At 53.0% G+C, this 12,552-nt stretch overlaps 1 protein-coding gene across 8 annotated transcripts in view; it reads left to right on the top strand.

Annotated features, from left to right (window-relative positions):
* The window catches only part of agap1 (ArfGAP with GTPase domain, ankyrin repeat and PH domain 1), a 1,093,107-nt gene that overhangs the window by 611,478 nt on the left and 469,077 nt on the right, over nt 1–12,552 (top strand). For all 8 annotated transcript variants that reach the window (XM_072482227.1, XM_072482220.1, XM_072482237.1 and 5 more), the window contains 2 exons: nt 1,024–1,165; nt 7,040–7,174. In XM_072482227.1, coding sequence (XP_072338328.1) covers nt 1,024–1,165; nt 7,040–7,174 — 277 coding nt within the window. The remainder of the gene's footprint in view (nt 1–1,023; nt 1,166–7,039; nt 7,175–12,552) is intronic.

The raw sequence follows: 12,552 nt of genomic DNA, 5'->3' as shown, positions 1-12,552 counted from the left end.
CGGCTTGACAGGTCGACACTGAGACTGTGAAGATTGTGCAGGATGAGCTGTGTTAGATGCTTGAGTGAAACCACTAACAATCCACTCCAGCTGGGTAAAGATAAAGAACAAGTGTGAGATGAGTCACTGTGACAGGAGCACTTCTCTGGCAGAGTGTGCATGTGTGAGCGAGCCCTCGAGATGAGGTCAGGCATAGTTTAGGTCATCTACATCTCCCCACATTGTAGTGTATACAGATATCGAGCTTGGTACCAGGGTGAATGACTCAAACCCTTCAACAGCCGTCCAGTAGTTTTTTAAAATACTCCTCTTGAAGCAGGTTGTATGAAGGGGAGAGATTTAGGTGAAAGGATTGTTAATCACGGGTGACCTGAAGGCGTATGCCTGATTGGTATCATAATTAAAGTCAAGTGGCCTACAATTATTTCAACATAATCTGAACCTGGCATTTCATTGCATTTGGGATTTTTTTGAAATACAAAATGCTGGAACTGCATGTCAAATGTCTGAACTCATGGTGAAGTTTATGGATTTAATACAGGAGGTTACTTGTCCTAACCACGTAGTGAGAAAAAAACTAGAGCCAAACTTTTATTAGCATGTATAAAAATGGGCTACAAGTAATTAAACAGAGTTCAGCAAATGAGAGCACCCAGTGTGTCACCCGCAACTTATACCCTGCTTTACAAGTTACACTATTAGAGCTGGTTGAACAACTGCATGCTTAATTGTCAACAGGAATTTAATGAGCTAAAAGTCATTATTATAGAGAGAGAGATAAGGAAAGCACACCTGTTGGTTCTTGTTGTTCACTGGTGCAGGGAACCCATGTTGTTTTATGTTGCCTTCATCTTATTCTTATTGAATACAGGGCTGAGATGAGTGGGTTGCTATTTGATTGGGGGGGGGGGGGGGAGGTCAGTTAGCAGGTAAATGGTGAAGGGAATGGAATAAAATAAAAGGTGTTGTTCGTGTTCATCAGCTTCAGCCGGTTCCTCACTGATTAAACTGATCTTCTTCCAGTTCGCAATGTGGGTGGACGCTGTCATCTTTGTCTTCAGTCTGGAGGATGAGAACAGCTTCAATGCGGTCTACTATTACTACACCAGGATGGCTAACTATCGGAGCACCACAGAGATGCCAATGGTACTGGTTGGGACACAAGGTAAGGAGGGGCTGTGTTGCCAGGGTTAGTTGTAATTAAACTTCTGTGGCATTGAGCATAGCCTCATACGCAGGAACTGAACTATTGAGACACTGGTGCTAAATAACATACATGACCAACCCATGATCTAATAATTGTGTTCCTCCTTCAGTTTTCTTGATTCCTTTTCTTCTATTTCTTGTATTTTCTGCTCTAAAGTTATTTGTGACATACAGATGCTGATGCTTGGTAATGCTTCACAATTCTGTGGATTTACAGAGATGAATCGAACCTTAGAGCTTGCTCGGAACTTTGTAACAGGAGCAGCCATGAGACGTTAGCAATTTGTTGTACAGGTCCTTGTGTTCAAATCACCACCTGGGCAGTGACCCTCCTTCAGCCTGACACACCTCCCTGAGCATTCAATTCCTCTGCCCTTCCCCCTCCCTCTACCCTTACCTTGCTTCATCATAAGTAAGAAGTCTTACAACACCAGGCTGTCATTGTGCTTCTTAATGTGCTCACCCCAGTGCAACGCTGGCATCTCCGCATCCTCTTCATCATAAGTGGCAGTGCCTTCAGTCTCCCCGGCCTCACTGCCTGGAATTGTCTCTCTTCAACCCCTTCGTATATCCAGTGTCTGCTCCCCCTTTTAACAGTTTTGTTTTAAGGAGGAGAGAGTTTGAGCAGCGTAGTTGGTGAATGGCAAAAATGATGATAAAATAGCTAATTCGAGAGTAGCAAAGCTCACCAAATTAACTTGTGAGGAATAAAACACTTGAATGTTGGCAGAAGCAAACTTTAGCAGCTCCCCCAATCAATAGTACTTTTGAGTATAGATCAGGTAATTCAGTGACGGGTTGGGGGAAGCCCTTTTGAATCATAGATTTTGGAGCTTGGGAAGTGAGTGGATGAACCTTTAAACCTAATGTATAATCATCATATATAATTCTTTAATGTGCTTGTTGCTGTAACAGTAAACAGACCGTCTGATTCAGGTACTGCTTTCCCCTTGTTTTCATAGCATCTTAAAGTGGAGCCAACTTATTTTAAGGTAGTTCTCTTCCCTGTTCTTGGATTATTCAACTCCATGAAAAATGAGCTCATCACTGTACACCATAGACGATGAACCAATCACTGTACATCATGTGAAATGAGCCAATCACTGTACACACCATGGGCGATGAACCAAACACTGTACATCATGTGAAATGAGCCAATCACTGTACACCATGGGTGATGAACCAATCACTGTACAGCATGGAAAATGACTCAAACACTGTCCACGGTGTGTGTGTGTGATGAACCAATCACTGTACTGCATGTGAAATGAGCCAATCACCACACAGCATGGAAAATGACCCAATCACTGTCCATGGTGTGGGATAAGCCAATCAGGTTAGATCATAGGGGATAAGCTCGTCGCTGTGCCTCATGGGCGATGAGCCAATCTCACAAGATTAGGGTTCATGAGGTTGGGGAGAATATATTAGCATGGAAAGAAGATTGGATAACAATCTTAGAACAGGGAGTAGGAATAAATGAGCTATTTCTGAGCTGGCAGAGCTTTTTCACAGTGGGTTTCCACAAGGATCAGTTCTAGGGCTTCAACTATTAGCAGTTTATATTGTCTATATTGATTATTTAGATGAGGCGACCAAGAGAAACTAAATTTGTTCATGGTACAGAGCTAGGTGGCGATATGGGGAGGACACAAAGGGTGTTATTTAATGGGAATGATGGGGGGGCTCATCCATTGGCTGGAGAGCGAGGCAAAGCTGCCTTTTCGTAAGGCCGTCTGAATTAATTGCCAATCAGGCACTTAACTGGGCAGCAATGGGCCTTCCCTACGATTGCAGACCTCGCATTAAAGAGCTGTCAACCAGTCAGAAGGCAGCAGCTCTGCATTCTGATTAGCTCCATCAGGAACAGTGGCTGCTGCCAGCAATACACCCACCCAACTACCAGTGGGCCAATTGAGGCCCTTGAGAGGGCGTTAATTGTCTCATCCAGCAACTTCTGGCACTTGATCAGCAGCAGGAGAGGTCCACTCCAAGAGGTCAACCTGGCGGGTTTCCTGCATGGCTTGGTGGTGGAGGGTTGGCCGCTGCTTAACTTTTGCCCTGTGCCCATCGTGGCCCCCTCCCAAAATATCACCAGCCCTCTCCTTGGTTGCCCTTCTCCCATGGACTCTAAACGCCTGGCCACCGTTGCTGGGGTCGGCCAGCTTGGCAAAAGTTGAGACCCCTAAATGCTCACCAGTTCCAATCCATTGCCAAACGCCTCTTTCTGGCCCGAAGTTTCAGAAAGTTGCTGCCCTCTGATCGGCCGGCAGCTCTTTCAGGTGGGACATGCTGACCCTGTGGGGCAGAAATCCCACCTCCAGCCTGTTAACAACCAATAACAACCATGGGGAACTCATGTTCCCCATGGCCAGCTTGCCCCAACACTGGTTATTTTAGCTGGCGAGGGGGGGGGGGGGGGAATGGGATTGGGGAATCCCTCTCAGCCCATAGAAACTTATAATGCAGACAGAGGCCAGGCAGCCTGTCATGGTGTGCTGGCTCCTCCAGAGAGCTGCTGTGCTCCGTGTCCCACACCCTGACATTTTGTCCATAACTCTAAGTTGCTTGGGTACCTGTGCAACTCCCATTTAATATTATTTACGGCATCAGGTTCCATCATCTTTTCATGTGGTGTGTTCCTGATCCCACTGAAAACATTTGTCCACATTCCTCCTCTATATAGTATGCCGATGATTTTAAAATCGATTTGAATAGATTACTTCTAGTATTTGACCAATTTGCTCTTGGATCCTCATACACGAATTACAGAATTAACTTGCAGGTACAGTGAATAATGAGGAAGGCAAGTAGTATTACACGGCGGGGGGGGGGTTTGGACTGTAATAGTAAAGAAATTTTGCTGCGATACGACTGTGGGACCACACCTGACATACTATGCTCACTTTGGCTTCCATACCTAAGGGTGCATCAAAGACTCATGAAGTTCATTTCCTGGGATGAATGAGAGGATTGTCCTTTGAGAAGAGATTGAGTGGATGAGTGCATGTCCTCTGGGGTTGAAAAAAAATGAGAGGTGGTCTTGTGCAATGTATGAAACACTTTGAGAGCTTAACCAGGTGGGGACTGAGAGACTTTTTTTCTCCCTGCCTCGAGAGTTTAGAATTAGGAGCCCATCATCTCAGGATAAGGGAGTCGGCCATTTAGAATGGAGGAGATGAGGAACTTCTTCACTCCAGGAGAGTTGTGAACCTTTGGAATTCTCTACTCCAGCAAGCTGTGGCTGCTTAGTCGCTGAGTATTGGCAGTGATCAGACACCACGTTATTGCAATGCTGCTGTGAAAATGACCGTTCAAAGCAGTTCCCCTGCAGAGCATGGAAGGTGAAGGGGAGGTTTGTTTAATTGGGGTGTTCAATGTCATGGAAGGTTGCGGTACAGTAAATATGGGGAAACTACTCCCACTGGTAAGAGGGTCGTTGAACAGCAGTTCACGTCAGCTGGCCCATGCCTGCCTGTGAGCTTTGAACCGGCCTGAGAATATTGGGAATCACTGCAGATGTCTGCCTTTTGATGGTTGGCCCACCAACATGACATTCACGGATTTTCTCTGTGCCCTATTTATAGTGATGAGTCTTTGACAAGTAGTAATCAATGGAAACCTTTACCGAGAGCTTTTTGCTGTTTTTCTAAATCTGCAAGTCGAGCTACACGTGTTCCCTTTCCATTTTAAGTTTGTTGTCAGATTTGCACCATCCTGTGTTCCTGCATGTTTTATGGGTTGCTACTGCCCTCTGCTGGCTGCCAGTGGTCATTTACTAAATTACAGCCTTCTCAAGGTTCTGTTCAGAACTACATTTCATAGAATCTTCTCACTTAGAAGGAGACCATTTAGCCCATTGTGTCTGTGCTGACCTTTTGAAAAGGCTATCCAATTAGTCCCACTCCCTTGTTCTTTCCTCATAGCCCTGCAGATTTTTATTTTACAAGTATTATTTCCAACCCCCTTTATTTTTGAATCTGCTTCCACTGCCCATTCAGGCAATGCAGCACAAAAACATTTTGGGCTGGATTCTCCGATCTTGCGGCTATGTCCAGAAAGTCGGCGGCGCCCCCACACCGATCCTCCGTCCGATGTGGGGCTAGCAGCCACACAGTGTAAAGCCCCTGGCTTTACCTGCAGATATGGCCAAAGAATGACCGGGTCCGTGCAACACGGTGCTGGCCTGCCTTAAAACTGTCCCCCTGTAATTAGTCTCACCACCCCAGGACCACCCCCCACCACCTCCGCTGAAGCCCCCCCCCCCCCCCCCCCCCCCCCCGCCAGCAGAGCAGCTCTCTCCGACTGTGGCGGCACTGGACACTGTCCGCAGCCACCACACAAGGTCCCCGAACGGTGTGAGCACATGCAAGCAATGCCGTCGGGGACTCAGCCCATCGGGGCAGAGCATCGGGGGAGGGCATCAGGTGACATCCTGAGGCCGTCCATACCGCATGCTGCGTACTCCCTGAGTTTGCCGTTTCTGAGGTGTGGAGCATTGCAAAAACGCCACCGCCTCCGATTCCAGCATAAACGTAGATTCTCTGGCTGATAGCCGAACGTGATTTCGCCATCGGCGATCGGAGAATCCCGCCCTTCATCTTTTCACCCTAGGAATAATTTCTTGGCATTTGAGGGAGGGCAGCATGGATTTACCAGAATGATACCGGACTCAGTAATGGAGACTATGGAATTACCATTGATTGTTGTAAAGACCCACCTGGTTCACTAATGTCCCTTCAGGGAAAGAAATCTGCCATCCTTATCTGATCTGCCTGCATGTGACGCTAGACCCACAGCAATGTTGACCCTTTTTAAAATAAATTTAGTGTACCCAATTTTGTTTTCCAATTAAGGGGCAATTTAGCGTGGCTAATCCACCTAGCCTGTACATTTTTTGGGTTGTGGGGGCGAAACCCATGCAAACACGGGGAGAATGTGCAAACTCCACACAGTGATGCAGAGCCGGGCTCGAACCTGGGTCCTCGGCGCTGCGAGGCAGCAGTGCTAACCACTGTGCCACCGTGCTGCCCCAATGTGGGTGACTCTTAACTACCCTTTGAAATGGCCGAGCAAAACACTCAGTTCAAGGGCAGTTAGTGATAGGCAACAAATAATAAAAATCTTTAAATGCTGGCCTTACCAGTGATGCGCAAAACTGTGAAAGAAGAATAAGAAGTCCACCATCCCTTGTATAGCACTCTAGTAAATCTCCTTTCTTAGGCCTTGACATCCTTCCTAAAGTTTGTTGTCCAAAACTGATCACAATACTCCAGCTGTGGCCTAACCAGAGATTTGGAACATTTTAGTGCCACTTCCTTGCTCTTGTAGTCTCTCCCTCTGTTTACAGAGCCCAGGTTCTCCTGCATGCTTTTACAATAGCTTTATCAACTTGTCCTGCCACCTTCAAAAACAATCTCTGGGTCTCCCTGATCGTGTGCCCCCAGTAAAATTGTACCATTTTGTTTAGATTGCCTCACCTCATTCTTCCTCCAGAGGTTCATCACTTCTCTGCATTAAATCTCATTGTCTGCCTTGTGACTGCCCATTTCTCCAGCATGTGTGTTCCTGATTCTGCTTTCAGTTGCTCAAGGTCAGTCGTAGCTGTGCTGCTGCCACAGTGCCCTGAAACCAGCATAGGTTTTCCTTTGTGACCCCTAACCATTGCCAGTGGGAGCTGTGCCAGTGAAATCTTTGCCATGGGAGATGGGGGTGTATTGCAGACCCTTAACTCTATAACTGAGAGAGGGAGAACCGTGGTTGGTTTTGCACAGTGATTGTCACTAAGTGTTCAGCGAGTGGTAAGATGCTGTACGTGCTTTCTTCCTTGCAGATGCCATCAGTGCAGCAAATCCACGAGTGATCGATGACTCCAGAGCAAGGAAACTCTCCAACGATCTGAAGCGATGCACTTACTACGAAACGTGCGCTACCTACGGCCTGAATGTGGAGCGGGTGTTTCAGGACGGTGAGGCATTTGTGCTTCTTCTGAATTTTACTTTCTCACTGGAGCTGACGGGGGAGCGTTTATCTTTTCTTGTTCACACAGAGCAGTTGAAGAGCTGCCATATCTCCAGGGCTAGGGCAGGGCTTCCCAAACTGTGGGTGGTGAATTTCGAGCTCTGAGGGAATAACGGCTGCCGTGGAGCTTGGACTGATTTCTGAAAGCTTGCTTGCTCTCTGAAGCCTGATTGGCTGCTGCAAAAAGAGTTTGCGAATATGTAGCTGTTTGCTATATTTTCTTTGGAGAAACCTGCCTTTTCGTCAGCTCCTTTCAGTCTTTGACGTTAAAATGGGGTCACACCAGGAAAAGGTTTGGAAAGAATTGGGCTGGTCTGTTTGAATGCACAGCTGTCAGTATGTACCTGCTCCCTTTTGTGTTCATATTATGTACAGTTTTGCAGTATTAATAAACTGGAGCTCAGATGGCCCTCTCCAATCCTGCATTAACACCTGTACGTCACCGTTAGGAACAATGTTTAATTATGATACACAGCTGTCCTGTGCAATATTCATTCACCTGGTTTTCCTGCAGTTTTGTTCACAGTCATTTTTATAAATGTTTTTTCTTTTAACTTTTTTGGATTCTTTCTGTTTTTGTCCCTCCCTCCTTCCCCCTTTGTAGTTTGCGTACATTTTTGTTATCATCATTTCTAATATTGTTAATCTTTCTGTAACTGCTCCCCTCTCTGATTGGGGATAGAGTACTAGATTGCATTGAGGATTGGCTGACTGACAGAAAGCAGAGGGTGGGAATAAATGGATCCTTCTCTGGCTGGCGAACTGTAACTAGTGGGATGCTGCAGGTGTCAGTCCTCGAACCTCCACTGTTCACAATCTATAAAAATGATCTGCAAACAGGGACAGAGAGTAACACAGCAAAATTTGTGGATGATACTAAAATAGGTGGGAAAGCAGGCAGTGAAGAGGAGATACTGATTTTACAGGCGGGTATGGACAGGCTACAAGATCGGCCAAAATTTGGCAGATAGAGTCTAATGTGTGAGGTTATCCATTTTGGCCAAAAAAATAGAAAGGCATATTATTATCTAAATGGAAAAAAGATTCAAAATGCGTCTGGGCAGGGGGATCTGGGTGCCTTTGTTCATGGATCACAGAAAGTCAAAATGTAGGTACAGCATGTAATAAGAAAGGGAAATGGAATATTAGTGTTTATTGCAAAAGGACTGGAGTATAAAAGGACTTGGTGAGACCACATCTGCAGCATTGTGTCCGGTTTTGAGGAAGGATGTGGTGTCATCTCTCCACAGGTGCTGCCAGACCCAGTGGGTTTTGTTTTACTTTGCGGTTTCCAGCACCCACAGTGTTCTGCTTTGTTTTGTTAATGGTGTTGGTTGAGAGATAAGCACCAACCCAAGGTGTCAAGAAGAATTCCCCCTCTCCCCTTTACTTGGTGCAGTGGAATCTGTTGTCCGCCTACCTGAGAGGGTAGATGGGCCCTATTTTATCGCCTCATCCAAAAGACGGCACCTCCAGCAGTGCAGCACTCCCTCAGCACTGGTACTGCATGTGGCTTAAATCAAGGAACGGGTCCAGCGCAGCAGGCCATCCGTCTCATCGTCTCTGTGCCGGGTCTTTAATACAATAGCCCAGGTCAGCAAGCCTGACTCAGCAAGCACAGCTCAGCACAGCTGAGCTCCAGCTCAGCTCAGCCCAGCCCAGCCCAGCTCAGCCCAGCCTAGCTCAGCCCAGCCCAGCTCAGCCCAGCCCAGCTCAGCCCAGCCCAGCTCAGCTCAGCCCAGCCCAGCCCAGCTCAGCCCAGCCTAGCTCAGCCCAGCCCAGCTCAGCCCAGCCCAGCTCAGCCCAGCCCAGCTCAGCTCAGCCCAGCCCAGACCAGCCCAGCTCAGCTCAGCCCAGCCCAGCTCAGCCCAGCCCAGCTCAGCTCAGCCCAGCTCAGCTCAGCCCAGCCCAGCTCAGCTCAGCCCAGCCCAGACCAGCAATCCCGGCTCAGCAAGCCCGGCTCAGCAAGCCCGGCTCAGCAAGCCCGGCTCAGCAAGCCCGGTTCAGCCCAGATCAGCTCAGCCCAGCCCAGACCAGCAATCCCGGCTCAGCAAGCCTGGCTCAGCAAGCCCGGCTCAGCAAGCCCGGCTCAGCAAGCCCGGTTCAGCCCAGATCAGCAAGCCCGGCTCAGCCCAGCTCAGCCCAGATCAGCAAGCCCAGCTCAGCAAGGCCGGCTCAGCCCAGCTCAGCAAGGCCGGTTCAGCAAGCCCGGCTCAGCAAGGCCGGCTCAGCAAGGCCAGCTCAGCAAGGCCGGCTCAGCAAGGCCGGCTCAGCCCAGCTCAGCAAGGCCGGTTCAGCAAGCCCGGCTCAGCAAGGCCGGCTCAGCAAGGCCAGCTCAGCAAGGCCGGCTCAGCAAGGCCGGCTCAGCCCAGCTCAGCAAGGCCGGCTCAGCAAGCCCGGCTCAGCCCAGCTCAGCAAGCCCGGCTCAGCCCAGCTCAGCAAGCCTGGCTCAGCAAGCCCGGCTCAGCAAGCCCGGCTCAGCAAGCCCGGTTCAGCCCAGATCAGCAAGCCCAGCTCAGCAAGCCCGGTTCAGCCCAGATCAGCAAGCCCAGCTCAGCAAGGCCGGCTCAGCCCAGCTCAGCAAGGCCGGTTCAGCAAGCCCGGCTCAGCAAGGCCGGTTCAGCAAGCCCAGCTCAGCAAGCCCGGCTCAGCAAGGCCAGCTCAGCAAGGCCGGCTCAGCAAGGCCAGCTCAGCAAGGCCGGCTCAGCAAGGCCGGCTCAGCCCAGCTCAGCAAGGCCGGCTCAGCAAGGCCGGCTCAGCAAGGCTGGCTCAGCAAGCCCGGCTCAGCCCAGCTCAGCAAGGCCGGCTCAGCAAGGCCGGCTCAGCAAGGCCGGCTCAGGAAGCCCGGCTCAGCAAGGCCGGCTCAGGAAGCCCGGCTCAGCAAGGCCGGCTCAGCAAGGCAGGCTCAGCCCAGCTCAGCAAGTCTTGCTCAGCAAGGCCGGCTCAGCAAGCCTGGCTCAGGTAGCTCGGCTCAGAAAGGCCGGCTCAGAAAGCCCGGCTCAGCAAGCCCGGCTCAGCCCAGCTCAGCAAGGCCGGTTCAGCAAGGCCGGCTCAGCAAGGCCGGTTCAGCAAGGCCGGCTCAGCAAGGCCGGCTCAGGAAGCCCGGCTCAGCAAGGCCGGTTCAGCCCAGCTCAGCAAGGCCGGTTCAGCAAGCCCGGCTCAGCCCAGCTCAGCAAGGCCGGTTCAGCAAGCCCGGCTCAGGTAGCCCGGCTCAGAAAGGCCGGTTCAGCAAGCCCGGCTCAGCCCAGCTCAGCAAGGCCGGTTCAGCAAGCCCGGCTCAGCCCAGCTCAGAAAGCCCGGCTCAGCAAGCCCGGCTCAGCCCAGCTCAGCAAGGCCGGCTCAGCAAGCCGGTCTCAGCAAGGCCAGACAGCAAGCCCGGCTCAGCAAGGCCGGCTCAGCAAGGCCGGCTCAGCAAGGCCAGCTCAGCCCAGCAAGCCTGGCTCAGCCCAGCTCAGCAAGGCCGGCTCAGCAAGGCCAGCTCAGCAAGGCCGGCTCAGCAAGGCCGGCTCAGCAAGCCCGGCTCAGCAAGGCCGGCTCAGCAAGGCCGGCTCAGCAAGGCCGGCACAGCAAGGCCAGACAGCAAGCCCGGCTCAGCAAGCCCGGCTTAGCAAGGCCGGCTCAGCAAGCCCGGCTCAGCAAGGCCAGACAGCAAGGCCGGCTCAGCAAGGCCGGCTCAGCAAGGCCGGCTCAGCAAGGCCGGCTCAGCAAGGCCGGCTCAGCAAGGCCGGCTCAGCAAGCCCGGCTCAGCAAGCCCGGCTCAGCAAGGCCGGCTCAGCAAGCCCGGCTCAGCAAGGCCGGCTCAGCAAGGCCGGCTCAGCAAGCCCGGTTCAGCAAGGCCAGCTCAGCAAGCCCGGCTCAACAAGGCCAGACAGCAAGCCCGGCACAGCAAGCCCGGCTCAGCAAGCCCGGCTCAGCAAGGCCGGCTCAGCAAGGCCGGCTCAGCAAGGCCGGCTCAGCAAGGCCGGCTCAGCAAGCCCGGCTCAGCAAGCCCGGCTCAGCAAGGCCGGCTCAGCAAGCCCGGCTCAGCAAGGCCGGCTCAGCAAGGCCGGCTCAGCAAGCCCGGTTCAGCAAGCCCGGTTCAGCAAGGCCAGCTCAGCAAGCCCGGCTCAACAAGGCCAGACAGCAAGCCCGGCACAGCAAGCCCGGCTCAGCAAGCCCGGCTCAGCAAGGCCGGCTCAGCAAGGCCGGCTCAGCAAGGCCGGCTCAGCAAGGCCGGCTCAGCAAGGCCGACTCAGCAAGGCCGACTCAGCAAGGCCGGCTCAGCAAGGCCGGCTCAGCAAAGCCGGCTCAGCAAGCCCGGCTCAGCAAGGCCGGCTCAGCAAGGCCGGCTCAGCAAGCCCGGCTCAGCAAGGCCGGCTCAGCGAGGCCGGCTCAGCAAGGCCGACTCAGCAAGGCCGACTCAGCAAGGCCGGCTCAGCAAGGCCGGCTCAGCAAGGCCGGCTCAGCAAGCCCGGCTCAGCAAGGCCGGCTCAGCAAGGCCGGCTCAGCAAGGCCGGCTCAGCAAGGCCGGCTCAGCAAGCCCGGCTCAGCAAGCCCGGCTCAGCAAGGCCGGCTCAGCAAGGCCGGCTCAGCAAGGCCGGCTCAGCAAGGCCGGCTCAGCAAGGCCGGCTCAGCAAGCCCGGCTCAGCAAGCCCGGCTCAGCAAGGCCGGCTCAGCAAGGCCGGCTCAGCAAGCCCGGCTCAGCAAGGCCAGACAGCAAGGCCGGCTCAGCAAGGCCGGCTCAGCAAGGCCGGCTCAGCAAGGCCGGCTCAGCAAGGCCGGCTCAGCAAGCCCGGTTTAGCAAGGCCAGCTCAGCAAGCCCGGCTCAGCAAGGCCAGACAGCAAGCCCGGCTCAGCAAGGCCGGCTCAGCAAGGCCGGCTCAGCAAGGCCGACTCAGCAAGGCCGACTCAGCAAAGCTGGCTCAGCAAGGCCGGCTCAGCAAAGCCGGCTCAGCAAGCCCAGCTCAGCAAGGCCAGACACCAAGGCCGACTCAGCAAGGCCGACTCAGCAGAGCCGGCTCAGCAAGGCCAGACAGCAAGGCCGGCTCAGCAAGCCCGGCTCAGCAAGGCCAGACAGCAAGCCCGGCTCAGCAAGCCCGGCTCAGCAAGCCCGGCTCAGCAAGGACGGCTCAGCAAGGCCGGCTCAGCAAGGCCGGCTCAGCAAAGCCGGCCCAGCAAGGCCAGACAGCAAGCCCGGCTCAGCAAGGCCAGACAGCAAGCCCGGCTCAGCAAGCCCGGCTCAGCAAGCCCAGCTCAGCAAGGCTAGACAGCAAGGCCGGCTCAGCAAGCCCGGCTCAGCAAGGCCAGACAGCAAGGCCGGCTCAGCAAGGCCGGCTCAGCAAGCCC

The sequence above is a fragment of the Scyliorhinus torazame genome, chromosome 2 (assembly GCF_047496885.1).
Source record: "Scyliorhinus torazame isolate Kashiwa2021f chromosome 2, sScyTor2.1, whole genome shotgun sequence".
NCBI lineage: Eukaryota > Metazoa > Chordata > Chondrichthyes > Carcharhiniformes > Scyliorhinidae > Scyliorhinus > Scyliorhinus torazame.
The sequence above is the reverse complement of the archived record's forward strand: the minus strand, read 5'-3'. Positions and strand labels throughout refer to the sequence as shown.